At 42.5% G+C, this 15,109-nt stretch overlaps 1 protein-coding gene across 1 annotated transcript in view; it reads left to right on the forward strand.

Annotated features, from left to right (window-relative positions):
- The window catches only part of FOXO3 (forkhead box O3), a 162,911-nt gene that overhangs the window by 135,743 nt on the left and 12,059 nt on the right, over window positions 1-15,109 (forward strand). Inside the window, exon 2 of the mRNA XM_053296568.1 lies at window positions 10,299-11,734. Within this exon, the coding sequence (XP_053152543.1) occupies window positions 10,299-11,699 (1,401 nt within the window). The 3' untranslated portion in view covers window positions 11,700-11,734. The remainder of the gene's footprint in view (window positions 1-10,298; window positions 11,735-15,109) is intronic.

Consider the following 15,109-nt stretch of genomic DNA (forward strand, 5'->3'; position numbering starts at 1 on the left):
TTCACTTCCGGGCAGGTAGGGCTGTTAGGACTCCAGGTAGAGACTCCTACTTGAAACATTTGAGTGCCGCTGTCAGCCAGTGTAGACCAGGGTTTCTTAACCTTGGGCCCCCAGATGTTGTTGGACTACAACTCCCATCACCCCCAGATATGCCCTTTGTGGCTGAGGATGATGGGGGTTGTAGTCCAAAAACATCTGGGGGCCCAAGGTTAAGAAACCCTGGTGTAGACATTGAGTTAGATGGACCCATGATTTGACTCAGTATAAGTTAGTTTCCTATGTTCCATACAGCCATCTGCTGCATCTGCTGTCTCCTGTTGCACCTCCAATAGGAAGGGAACTCCCAGTACACATGAAATCTGCATTGGCTGTGTGCATAAAACGTGCAGATCTTCCTTGCTGGATCAGGGCAGATACCTATTATTTAAAGAGCTTGTATAATGAAGCAATCATTGCTACTTCAGCAGTATTTTACTCTAAATTGTCCCTGTACAGTGCAATTTATTTGAAATATGGTTAATCAGAGGTCCTGGATAAAGAAAATCAAACTTCATAGTCCCCAATACACTACACTGTTCTTTTCTACACCAGACCTTTTAAAGTGGACCATGAAGTAGCTTTTGCGTTCATTTCCAGGCACTCAGAGCCCAAAAGAGGTTCTCCTGGGACGAATTACTTAAATAATTAGCCACAGGAGCAGCATTTGTCTGCATCTGCAGGTTAGTGACACATCACTGTATGACGACTGCTTGAAAGAGTCTCCACGTGGCATCTTTTCCTTTCCATGGCTGTTGCATGTAGAATGGCTCAGCATGAGGATTGCCTCCATCGCAAGGAAAATCACCACCAGCAGCCATTCCTGGCAAGCGCATGGAAACGCTCCTCACAGCGAGGATGATCGCTGCCACATGGAGCAGTTGCCATGCGTAGGCTGTTTCAGGCGGTTTCCATTAAATGATTTCCCAACTTGAATTGTTTATAAATCTCACTGAGGAGGACTGTGAAAAAAGCAAATGTTCAGATGCATAATTGTAGCCCTTTTGGAATCACTTTGTGCAAAAGCTGGAATGCTAAGTGAAACTTCCTGGCCGTGATCCCAAAGGCTGAAAGCCCAAGAGGTTTTCATTCTCCCTGCTGGGATAGGCAAAGATCTCAGTGCCATGTAGAGGCATGGATCTTTCTTTTGCTGTTAGGCAAATGTGCACTTGCAGGTTTAAGATCACAGGCGTGGATATTGATATGGGACTCCCCACCCCCACCCCATTCTCACACATTTTAAAGATGACAACTTTGTTCTGACACAAATATATTATTTTCAGGTAAAACACACACTGCGAAAAAAATTCAGTACCAAACATATTTCTTTGAGAATATTAACAATAGAGATAATTTTAGACAGAACAGAAGCTAGAACTAAACAAGTTACTAGTGTGCTGGAAAAAGCTTGTCGAGACAAGTTAGAGCTAGTGACTGGTTTAGCCCTAGGGCTTGATTTTAGCCACAGGATCTTTTTTCAATGCCAGGGCTCTTCCTTAAAGCAAATAATAATAGAGTTTCCTTGAGCAGGTGCAGAAAGGTTTTTCCATCACCACAGAATAAACTACAGCCAGCCTTCACAATTCGAGGTCTGGGGCAAAGATCTGTAAGGCAGATCACATAGATTGGGAACCTGCTTTAAAAAATGAGTGATATGTGCTCATGCAAATAAAGGGTTTGAACTCAGACCATGGAGACACTGTTCCCTCTAAGGAGTGCACACGTGCGTGCACTCACAAGTTTTTGCATGTCTGCTCAGTTCATTTTTGATCCTGCTCAGGTTGAATTAGGAAGTCCCCCACTCTGACTGCATGTGCGCACACACTGCCTTGATACTGCCGCCCAGAACAAAACTCCTTCCGCACACAGATGGAAAAAAATAGAGGGACCACTGCATGGAGGCACTGCCTGAAATCCCTGTTCAGCCATGAAACCCTCTCGATGACCTTAGTCTTGTCACTGTCTCAGCCTAATCTACCTTGCAGGATTGTTAGGATAAGCTTCATGTGCACCATCCCAAGGTGCTTTGAATAAGGATGGGATACAAATAAACAAGACCTAGCTAGCAGCTTATTGCCCAGACGTTTGAAAGCCAAAAGCATTTTTTCTTTAACCCTGGGGATAATCCAAGAGCACTTGATGGATCAGAGTTGCTGAACCTGAGCTGGTGCGGACTCCTTTAGTAACCTGGATTGGAGACCTCTGGGACCCATATGTAAAAGTAGGATAGAAGTATAATAAACATTTCTTCCCCACCCCACATACACAGTTGTTTTACTTCTATAGTAAATGTACAGTAGTCCACAAGAGTAGAATATTCTGCTGTCCTCCCAAGAGAATATTACCACTTGTAGGCTGATCAGACATGTAATCCATCACTTTCAAATGATCCCATTTGTGAAAATATACTACTCCAGCTTTTATCTACACAACATCATAGTTGTAGCTTGTGTCACATTTCCATTTTAGTAGCCTTTCTCAGGGATAGCAAATGAACTGGTATAAAAATCTGAACTGAACATATAGAGTCAGACAGTCATGTAACAAGGATACCATATCCACCAGCTGTGCCTCATCTTGCTAATCTGTAGGCTTATTTTTAAAATATAGGAAAGAGGGGGGAAGCTTTTAAGAGTTAAATTGCACAACCCTTTTTATTTTTAAAGCGAGTGGATTCCTTGTTGCGTTGTTGGGAATGATAAATTGATACCACATGTTGATTCAAGACAAAAAAGCCTCTGTATTTCAATAGAGGCGCTTGCAGCTGGTGTCTGAATTAATGGACATGCTCCATAAGGTAAACATGGTATGGAAGAGCCTAAAACAGACCCTGAGCTAGGAGGAATGGGGAAATTCTTGCCAAGGAGGATCTGCCAACTTTCTTTGACCAAGGAAGAGAAAAGAAAAATGAAGCACTTTCAAATGGCAAACTGAAACTGGAAGGCGATTAGCAGCCCAGATCAAGCCAGCTAAACAGCTTTGCAAAAACATACTACATAGCCTTTCCATCCTTTAGAAATCTGTGAATGAAACAGATTCAAATTATATTTATTTATTTATTTGATTGATTGATTGATTGATTGATTTCTATACCTCCTTTCCAAAAATGGCTCAAGGCGGTTTACACAGAGAAATAATAAATAAATAAGATGGACCCTTACTGAGCTGGCGACAGGGTTCCTCTTCTAGAGGACACACCAGATAGTGGTGTCTGAAACTATATAGGGAAGGTTTTTAACCACATGGTATGCATCCCTCTAACTTTAATCCCAACTTCCAAGATACTTACTGGAGCTATTTTCACAATCCTCTTCAAGGTAGGAGAAGTGGCCAGGCTGGGTTTGGGACCCCTGTGCATCCCCAATTGGTGATCATGAGAATTCTACAGCCAAGACAGGAGGAGGGGGAAATGATCATCTGTGAGCTATGGAGGCGAAAGGCATGGGAAATGCTTTTGCTCCACCCTCACTCTGGACCTGGGTACACGTTCTGGGCTCACTGCTGCTGCCCCCCTCCTTACCCAGCTCTTAGACTGTCATTTACCCCTCCTCCTACCTTGCTTCTAGAATTCTCATGATTGCCAGTCGGGAGCACACAGGACTTCTGTTCCCAGCCTTGCCACTCCTCCTGCCCAGTAGGCAGGGGAGTAGCAAGGTTGGAGTGGGCCCAGAGATGAGATTTTGACCCACCCCCACCCAGCTGCTTGCCTTTCCTTCTCCTGGCCTGATGTCTCCTGAGTAATCTGAAGCATAATCTGAAGCTCAGCTCATGAAGTAAAGAAATCTTTAATGAGGCTGAATAGTGGTAACAAAAAGCATAGTTAAATAATAGTAAGATATGTGATATGTGATATTTAATATGATGTGTGTGTTTGTGTGTGTGTGTGTTTGTGTGTGTGTGTGAGAGAGAGAGGGAGAGAGAGAGAGAGATAACCTATGTGCCACAGTAGATTATCATCCTAAATTATTTTTAACAGGTTTTGTAAACTGTGGACGAAGCAAGTCATTTACTGGTAATAGAGAAAGACATGCCGTTCTGGTATTAAAAACTATTTTGTATCAGTACTTCTGAACTTATATTTGAGCAAGAGAGTCCCACTTCATGACATTAAGAGCAAGTATTTATCCCTGTTAGATATGAATTGGCATTTTGTGTAAATGAAGTATTCTTTAAAAGGATGATTTCTATAGACAGTATACATATTCCATAAATGCATAGAAAGCAGAGATTCCCACAGAAAAAGAAACATGTTAGCCCTCTGTAATATTTCAGATAAAGCCTGTCCCTTTTAGAATTATAAATATTATTGGAAATTAAATACATGCTGTGGATCATTTTAATTAATTTTTTTAAAAATAAAATGTGTTTTTAAAAAGGCAATAGGTGAACAAATCTAAAAGAATCTTGGTTTTCTTTTGTTAGACAAGAAAGAAGTACAGCTTGATATTGCTTAGTGATGAACTCTGTACTTCATTGTACTATTCTTTTGCAAAGAAACTGGCAGTTTCCATTGCTCAGCTGTGTATGATCATTAAGTGACATATTTCAAATACTTTCATTAAGTATCATTAAGTGACAATACTTTCATTAAGTATCATTAAGTGACATATTTCAAATACTGGTGCCCTGGGCACCACTTGAAGGGGGGTGCCATTTTGTAAAAAAAATTTTTTTTTTAAATGGCTGCCAAAAACAAAATGGCCACCGTGCATGCTCAAATGGCCTCTGTGAGGCTCTAGGTCATGCCAGGCTTTGCAGAGGCCATTTGAGCATGCGCGGTGGCCATTTTGTTTTCAGCGGCCTTTAAAAAAAAAAAAAGATTATTTTTAAAAACGGCCACTGCACATGCTCAAATGGTCCCTGCAAGGCCCTAGAGGCCAGCGGGGTGAGGGGGAATCTTTGCAAAAAAAACACCCCAGCCTTTAGGAAGCCCCCCAAAGGGGCTACGGGTAAAAATAATAATAATAATATAAGACACTGTACACATATTCAGATTGGCACTATGTACAGAGAATCAGGGCTTGTGAATACTGAGCTGACGCTTAAGAGCTAGGATTGTATTCATTTGCTCGCTCTTTGCTTCTTGTGATAAGTGAGTTAAATGTGATGTCTTGCTAATATGGCTATTAATGGTGAGTTTGTCTTTGAATCAGTGTGAAACCCTTAATATTAAGGCCCACTGGGAGTTTCTTGCTCTCTTTCTCTCATTTTAACTGTCTTTCTGAAAGACTAGAATATATCCCAAGCAGTGACACAGTTTACTCTGCATATCCTTTAATTATTTACAGAGTATCTGGGAAAAGTCAAATTCTCCATTGATTTTTAAAACTTATGTAATGGTGATGCTACAATGCATAGTAGAGTATTAGACAGGCACTTCTGTTTAGTTTTCCAAGTACATCTCCACATAGTATTTGGGTATTTCATGAGCCCCCACATACTGAAATTTGTAGTTTTCCAGCATTTTTTGGTCTGGCTAAGTCCACTGCTAAATAGTTTTTGAAATATTAAAAGATTAACGAGCCTGACTTGTATTTTTTAGCTGATATTATGGTAAAGTTATCTGAAAGATGGGTGTCAGATGCTTGGACAGGGGGCGCAATTTCAGTGTTTGCCCTGGGCACTATTTTCCCTAGATACGCCTCTGGACTTTGGTGGAGAACAAGACAGTATATTGTTGGGCTGTGGGGAGGATTTTTATTAAACATTTGTAATAGAGAGAGAGAGTTTCAAACCAGGGAAGGAAGTGTGGGAGAACAAACACAAGCAGACTGGCTTTTCAAATGCAAGCACACACACACACATAGTGGCTTAATGAAGGGCAACAATAAAACTAAACAGATATGGGAGGAGGAACATGGTTGTTGTTGTTGTTGTTTGTTTTTACCTTGCTTGAGAGAGGAAGTTCGCAGTTGCTCCACTTCCCAACCGGCAGGGCTGAGGCTCCCTCCTTGCCTCCTGTGATTTGCTGAGAGCGACCAGGAAGAAGCTGAAGCATGCAGCCGAGGCTGCTAGGGGAAAGGGGCGGGACTCTCAGGGTTAATTCTTTGCTAGTGCTGACGATTTCGCCACTATTGTGTCACCGCCAAATCCAAGCTCCCTGCCAAGCGAGTGCTCAATTTGCAGGGTAACTCATGGGGGAGGGGGTGGGTGCTGGGAAGCCATGTGACTTGCCTCTGGGGGCCCCTCGAGGCAGAGGGAGGCGAATGTCTCCCCTTGCCCAATTATAGTTATGCCCCTGTCAGTAGGGGTGTACACAGAACTGGGAAGCCCGGTTCCATTCCAATAGAACCGCACTCGAACCGGGCCCAGTTTGGTCCTGTGCGTGTCAAGCTGGGCCCTAGCATGTGGAGCCATCTCTACTGCCCAGCAGTGTTTTCTCAATTTTTTTTCATTCGTGTGCAGAATGAGTTTTGTTCTGGGTGGCAGTATCAAGGTAGTGTGTGCACATGCATTCATAGTAGGGCTTTCCTGATTCAGCCTGAGTGGGATCTAACATTAACTGAGTGGATATAAAAAGTGTGTTCACGCACATGCACATGCCTTAGAGGGAACACTTCTGCCCAGATAGGAAGTGTGAGAACAGACCCACTATAAACTGTTAGGGGCATGAGTAGGCCAATTCTCTCTTTTCCCCAACCTCAATTTCTCCTCCCCCACACCTCCCCCTGCCAAGCTGGAATCTTAAATGTCTGGGGACTCAGCTGTTCTTAACATTTTATCCTGAAAGCTCACAGCTCTTTGTTGGTGCATTTGAAGCTTGCTTTAAGATACCTTCTTGTAAAAAGTACTGTACTAGGACCAGTGCTCTTTAACTTGTTCATAAATGATCTAGAAGTTGGGGTAGCCAGCAGAGTGGTCAAATTTGCAGATGACAAATTACTTGAGGGTAGTGAAATCCAAAACAGATTGTGAGGAGCTCCAAAAAGATCTCTCCAAACTGGGGGAGTGGGTGACAAAATGGCAAATGTGGCTCAGTATAAGCAAGTGTAACATGATGCATATTGGGCAAAAAATATCAACTTCACATGTACTCTGCTGGGGGTCTCAGCTGACCAGAAGAGAGATCTTGGGGTCATGGTGGACAGCTCATTGAAAGTGTTGTCTCAGTGCGTGGCAGCTGTGAAAAAGGCTAATTCCATGCTAGGAATAATTAGGGGATTTAAAATAAAAATGCTAATATTATAATGCCCTTATACAAATCTATGGTGTGGCCACATTTAGAGTACTGTGTGCAGTTCTGGTCACTGTACCTTAAGGACATTGTAGAAAAGGAAAAGGTGCAGAAGAGGGCGACCAAGATTATCCGGGGCCTGGAGCACCTTCTTTATGAGCCAAGAGTACAGCATCCGGAGCTTTTTAGTCTGGAAAAGAGGCAACTACGGGGAAACATGGTAGAGGTGTATAACATTTTGCATGGAGTAAGGAGAGAGGACAAAGAGAATTTTCCCCCATCTCTCACAACACTAGAACCAGGGGTCATCCCAGGATCAACAAAAGGCGGTACTTTTTCACACAGCACATAATTAATCTATGGAATCCTCTTCCACGGGATGTCATGATGACCACGAGCTTGGATAGCTTTAAAAGGGGTGTAGACAAATTCACAGATGACAGGTCTATCAGTGGCTACTAGTCTAGTGACTATAGGCCACCTCCAGCCTCAGAGACAAGGTCTCTCTAAATACCAGTTGCAGGGGAGCAACAGCAAGAGAGGGCATGGTCTAACCTCTTGTTTGTGGGCTTCTCAGGCCATCTGTGTGAAACAAGATGTTGGAATGGATGGGCCTTGGGCCTCATCCAGCAGAGCATGACAATTTTTATATAGCATTTGAATATATATTGTGTTTAACTAACATAATGAAAAAGAAAACATTATGGTTTTGTAATTGGATTTTCTTTTCTTTTCTTGGAGCCATGCATTTTTGCTGAGAGAGCAAAACGGGGGTGGGGGTGGGGGTGGGGGTGGGATGTGCGAACTGGCATGCATGGTGGCCTCCAAACTGGCCGAACCGGTCTGGTAAACACTGGGAGGGGAAGCTTCAGAGGCTCTCCCGCGACTGTGGCAACACCCCCTGGAGGCAGCAAAATTACCCCTGGCCTGGCAGTAAGTTATAAATATATAAACTTTTCAAGCCCCAAAGTGGCTCAAACTCGAACTGAACCGGGGGAGCAATTCGGGGATGCACAAAACCAAACATGTCCGGTTTGGACTCGAACTGAACTGGGGCAAGTCAGACTTGTTTTATTCAGTAGACCTGGCTGCATACAAAACAATTTAGAAAAGTACTTACAATTGGATTTTTTTAAAAAAATGTGGCCTACATTTCTTCGCACACCCCAGATGTTTTCCATTTACTTAATGTCATCCACCCTCTTTATGTCTATGGTAGAGATGCCAGTGTGAATTATCCACCTTAAATGGGAATTCCAATGGTATGTTATAAAATGGTTTTTAATGAAGTAATTGGGAGATCCTCTTGCATTTTTGTTTTCAAAATATATACACATGAAGCTGCCATATACCAAGTCAGATCATTGGCCCATCTAACTCTGTATTGTCTGCACTGACAGGCAGTGGCTCTTCAGGGTGTTGTGAAGGGATCTTTCCCAGCTTTGCTTAGAGCAGCCAGGGCTTGAACCTCGGACCTTCTGCATGCTGGGCAGATGCTCGACTACTGAGATATTCCTGTCTCCTCCCTGCCTCCTGCCCTCAGCATTCAGAACCACACATATTTGTCTTTTCCACACAGATTAAAAAAAATGTTATCTTCACGTTAATTTCCTATTTAGCAGACAGTACCAGTCAGAAGTTTTTCCAGGGCAGGATCCCTCCAAAATTCTGTAATTTTATGCAACAAAACAAAAAAACACGGCTCCAATATATTTTAAGAATGGGATCTGCAGCCAATTTCTTCCTTTCCTTTTTCAGCTAGTGTAAACCTAAAGCACTTCCCAATAGAGTTGGTGGAAATGTCTTTTTATATATTGGCCCAGTGTCTTGCATTGGGTCTATCCACCCTAGTGTGACTTAAATGGCAAAGAGAATTCTGGGCAGCTGTTACGTTCTTGCTTTTAACGCAGGCTGTTACAGTCACGTTGATGGTACTTTCACTTCCTATGTTTTTCGTGGCAACTGGCTAGAACTTGGCATCACTGGGCTTTTTTATGGGTTCTCTAAATGTCTGTAACTTAACAGCTGGCTCTGCTGTATATAATGGCAAGCCTACTTTGGAAAATTACAGGAATGCCCTGGGTAGCAAAGTAATAAGTCAGTTACTTCATTCTGATGCCACGAAAGGAGAGGGAAAGAAGGGAAATTAGTTACTACGGGATAAATAAACATAGTCCGTGCTAAATGTCGAAGGATTTTATAAGCTGTCTGATCTTGAACACATTGACTTGAAAGTAAGATTTGTTACAAAGCGAATCATAGAGATGGGCACTTCCAGATATGCTTCTTCGAATGCCAACCAGTTGTTGCTTTTCTGCTTTGAATTGCAAGTGATATTGCAATCGCATCACTTCTTCCACACCAGCATGTGCTTGTACGCATTGATAAAACTATCCACAAAATTCATAGCTTGTCAAAAAAGACAAAATAAAATAGACACGAAAATAAAAAATAAAAAGACATTAAAAATAGTCTATGCATGCAGTCTTTGAGCACTGTACTGTTTTTTTTACAAAATTCAGAAAAACTCTGCTTATCAAAATGATGATTTAAGTACAAAAAATTACTGGTTGACAATGGATGGATGATGACATTGTGTGGCATTGTGTTCGCTCCAGACTAAATGCCCCATCCGAAAGTGCCCAATATCTCAGTTAACTATCTTGGCTTCTACCAATGTAATGAAGCATCAACATTAAAAATAAATATCACAATATCACAGGAAGTATTTTGAAGAAGGGTGCTATTTAATGAAAAGAACTGAGGTTTTTCCTTCCTTAATTGTCAAACACAAATCATTCTTATAATTGTTTAGTCCTATCAGATGCAATGCTTGGATCAGTGTTAAATGCCCTTCCCCATTGATCGGGGGGAGTGGGGAGAGGGGTGACAACCTCATAGGCACTTAATATATGTTCAACTTCAGCATCGTTCTTAGCACACTGTTAAATAAATATATTAAGTAATACTAAATTATTGTAGCAGTAGAATTTCTTACAGATTTTAAAAGTAGGTTTTAGATTGCTGAGGTAAACAAGGGAAACTTGTACCCATTCTAAATTCCTTTTTGTGTATGTGTTTCTTGCAGAACTCAATCAGGCACAACTTATCCCTTCATAGCCGATTCATCAGGGTACAGAATGAAGGAACTGGGAAAAGTTCATGGTGGATGATCAATCCAGATGGTGGGAAAGGTGGAAAAGCACCACGGAGGCGTGCTGTTTCAATGGACAACAGCAACAAGTACACCAAGAGTAGAGGACGAGCAGCTAAAAAAAAGGCAGCCCAAACTGCACAGGAAACTACTGAAGATAGCCCCTCCCAACTCTCCAAGTGGCCGGGTAGTCCAACCTCACGCAGCAGTGATGAGCAGGACACATGGACAGATTTCCGGTCGCGTACAAACTCAAACGCCAGTACAATAAGTGGTCGCTTGTCACCAATACTGGCAAGTACTGAGCTGGATGAGGTTCAGGATGACGATGCTCCACTTTCCCCCATGCTGTACAGTAGTCCGCCCAGCATGTCCCCATCAATAAATAAACCCTGTAATGTTGAGTTGCCTAGGTTGACTGATATGGCAGGCACCATGAACTTGAATGATGGACTGACAGATAACCTTATGGATGACCTTCTGGACAATATAACTCTCCCCTCTTCCCAGCAGTCACCTACAGGAGGACTCATGCAAAGAAGCTCAAGTTTTCCATATGGTACCAAAGGTTCAGGTCTTGGTTCTCCATCAAGTAGTTTCAACAATGCTGTGTTTGGGCCATCATCTCTGAATTCCCTCCGTCAGTCTCCCATGCAAACCATCCAAGAGAACAAACAAGCTACATTTTCTTCCATTTCTCATTACAATAACCAAACGCTGCAGGATCTGTTGGCATCGGATTCGCTTAGCCACAGTGATGTCATGATGACTCAGTCCGATCCACTTATGTCCCAAGCTAGCACAGCTGTCTCCGCCCAAAATGTACGCAGGAGTATCATGCTCCGGAATGACCCAATGATGTCATTTGCTGCTCAGCCGAGTCAGGGCAGTTTGGTCAATCAGAACCTGCTCCACCACCAGCATCAATCTCAGAATTCCTCTCTTAGTGGCAGTCGTGCCTTGTCAAATTCCGTCAGTACTATGGGCTTAAATGACACAAATAACATTGGGTCGGCCAAACACCAGCAGCAGTCTCCTGTCAACCAGTCTATGCAATCACTTTCTGACTCACTCTCAGGCTCTTCTTTGTATTCCAACAGTGTGAGCCTTCCAGTCATGGGGCATGATAAATTCCCCAGTGATTTGGACCTGGATATGTTCAATGGGAGCTTGGAATGCGACATGGAGTCCATTATCCGCAGCGAACTCATGGATGCAGATGGGTTGGATTTTAACTTTGATTCTCTCATCTCAGCTCAGAATGTTGTCACTCTGAATGTGGGAAACTTCACTGGTGCTAAGCAAGCTTCTTCACAAAGTTGGGTTCCAGGCTGACGGAATTATGCAAAGAGGGGAAGTGGGCAAAGCAGGTCAGCAACATTTGATCTGTTGCATTCATTTGACTTCAATAGACTTGACATACCATATGTAAATAAGGGGTTATGGTAATTATTAGGTCTGTGCGCTTTGGTAAAATCGGAATTCCTTGCTCCTACCACCAAGAGGTAATAGAATATGGGGCAATGTTGAGAATGGGGCAAGTACCCCGAATAGTGTCCTGGTAGTGGGGCCCTTTAATTGGCCGCCCAGCACTGGCATGGGGGTGAATGGGCAACATAGAGTTCATCAGAAGTTCGGGGTTGGGGTGGGCAGGGAGTGCGGAATTGCTCCTTGGGAAGCCTTCACAGTGCTGGGGAAATGTGCGGGCTTCTGGGGAGTGGAGTCCCATGCAGGACTACTCCAGAATCCCCAGAAGCAGTGTTCCCTCTAACAGGGATTCCCAGATGTTGTTGACTACAACTTACAGAATCTCCAGCTGCAATGGCTTTTGCTTGGGGATTCTGGGAGTTGTAATCAGCAACATCTGGGAATCCCTGTTAGAGAGAACACTACCTAGAAGCCTGCATGTTTTCCCAGCAGTGCACAGGCTTCCCAGGGAGCAGTCGCGAGCTCCCTGCCTGCCTCCACCCTGAACTCCTGAAGAACTCTGCGCTGCACATGCCAGTGTTGGGCAGCGAATTAAAGCGGTCCCACCACCAGGACGCTATGCGGGTCACTTGCCCCATGTTCTACTGCCTCCTGGTGATGGGGGCAAGGAATTCCAATATCAGAATTTCAATTTTACCAAAGATCACAGGCCTAGTAACTATGATGTTTAGAATTAGATTTTTTTTAAAAAGTCAAATATGGGCTTTACAAAAAAATCCCAAGTCCACGAAAGGAGGCAGGTGAGGAGCTTGCAATACTGTGCATCACAAATAATATAGTATGGGCTCACTATAGCATTGACTAAGCGCTGATTCATGAAACCATTTCATCCTTCTGTTCAGACATCCTTTAATAAAAGATGCACTAGGTGCTCTTTTGTGCTCCCATAGATCCTACACACAATTGGCTCCCAAGTGCATGGAGATGCACAACCTCTTTAGAGAGGATTTTGATAGAAAGGCTTCAGAGAGAATACCACAGATGGTAGCTTTGTTTTTTGGCTCCTCACCTAAGCTCATACTCCAGATTTCTGGACCCGTGATTGCTCTGATTACTTTTGCAACACATCCTCAGTGTGGTAAAACTGATCTGTCTCACGATGGTCTAACACATGTTGAACCTCTTCACAAGACTACTCTCCATATGGCTCTTCCCACTCATTTTTTAAAAAATCACTTTGAGGTGTGAGAATTGACACATAAGGCTATTAGATTATGTCATTTATTTTTCACGCTAGTGCATGTGCAGTAAAATGCTCGTGATGAGAAGGACAGCATAGACAACAGGAAAAATGACACATCTAATAAAGTAAATCTAATATTAGATACATCTAATAAAGTTTGATTAATGCACTCTTAGAGCCTTCGGAGTCACGTGGTATATTAATTAATTAAATTTAATAATAATAATAATAATAATAATAATAATAATAATAATAATAATAATAATAATATCATCATCCTCTCATGGCAGCTTGTTGGTATGAAACTTATCACATATTTTCTGTTCCTCATTAGCACAGTAGTTAACAAGAAGAGGCAGGTAGACATGCAATGTGAGCAGATGACAATTGAGAAACACGCCAGAAGTTACAAAGGAGGCATATGTGATCAGTCTCCTAGCACTTTTTTAAAAAATGAAAAGCAGTTGCAGAAGGCTGCCAGTTTAAACCATGTAATAGTGCAGAATGGGACTACTTAACCCTTTCCCCTTGACCCATTTTCTCCTCAAAATCCCCTCCCAGTTGCTTTTTCCCTGCAAGTAGGAGCAGGGGGAGGCAAACTTGGGCCGAAATACGGCTTGAAAACTAAATGCTTCTCACCACCACCACTGCTCTTCTGCTTAAACTGGCATCCTCTTACAGGTGCTTTTCTTTTCTTTTAAATTAAAAACTTGGGAGACTGTTTTTTCAATGCTTTGGTTTTCTTATGCGTGTTTCTTAATACATTCCTTTCTGTTTATTAGCAGCATGTTTAAAGTTATTTTCGTTCTGCAGCAGTATGTATGCCCATATTTAGTGCTCAGATCATAAGGTTAAAAAGTGGGCTATTTTCTCTAAAATTGCACTTTAATTAGCCATTGTGAATAAGATAAAGTTGAATATTAAAATGTAATTTTCTAGTGTACATCCTTAGCTGAAGATGGCACTTTTTTGAGATGAAGCAGATAGAGTTCCATTTTGTTAAGGGCTGTCTCAGGAATCAGTATCCTCACGTCAAGGGTGCTCAGATGATTCCTGAGACCACTTCTGTGCCCATAGCCTATGGGTGGGGGTGGCGGAGTGCCTCTTTCAGAGCACACCCAGGTATGGGGGGTGGGGTTGGAAAGAGTTTGCCAAACCTGGAGATGGCCCTGATTGCCTTCCCAAGTCCAAATGAGAAGACAATTTTCTCTTTAAATATCTAATTGTATGTAGCAAAGTAAAATCAGCATGTAATCATGAATTTGGTCTGCAAAGGGTTACCTACTAAAGCATTTAGGTCACTATTATGTAATGAGTTTCCTATATCTGTATCCTGCTCAGCAGTTCTCATTCAGAATCTCATTAATTTCAATGGCATTTATTATAAGGTTGCCAGGAGCATTTTCAGACAGCAGGCTTTACTGTGAGGTTTTACTGCAAGTTCAAAGTTGCAAAACACACACACACACACACACCAATGCAAAAAGTGGATTTTTTTTACCCCGGATATAAATCAGGCTACACTCTAATGTGCAATGAAAAACCCGAATTGTGTGTGAAGTGCTCCCCAATAGCTCACAGGGACTTTGGGGTAAATCTGGCCGATATGTGAATGCATCCCCTCCATTCTGGAGAGGATGTGTGAACCAAAAGCCATGTATGAAAAGGCTCCAGGTGAAAAACAAAAAATTAAGCACCAGTTAGCTGCTCTAGTTTTTGTTCTGTAGAGTGAAATGGAACTGTTAAAATGCTAAAAGTTAAAGGCGGTGGGGGGCAGGGGCGGAAATGGTGGTTACAAGTCCCATTCCCTCTGCAAATCTTAAATGTGTTAAGAAAGGACATCCCATATGCATGAATTGCCTGCCAGAGGGTAAGGAGCACTTGCCTCTGGTGAGCTGGCAAGTGGATTTGTGGGTGCCTGGTATAATGCAATATAACATAATGCAATATAATAGGCCATCCGTAACTTGAGATTTTTCTCTCTGCTTTTTAAAGGCCATTATGCTCTTTATGTGATTCAGCAAAGATAATTGGAAACTTGCTGTTCTTACAGATGCCAAAATTATGGGATAGT

Source organism: Hemicordylus capensis, chromosome 1, assembly GCF_027244095.1.
Source record: "Hemicordylus capensis ecotype Gifberg chromosome 1, rHemCap1.1.pri, whole genome shotgun sequence".
Taxonomy (NCBI): Eukaryota; Metazoa; Chordata; class Lepidosauria; order Squamata; family Cordylidae; genus Hemicordylus; species Hemicordylus capensis.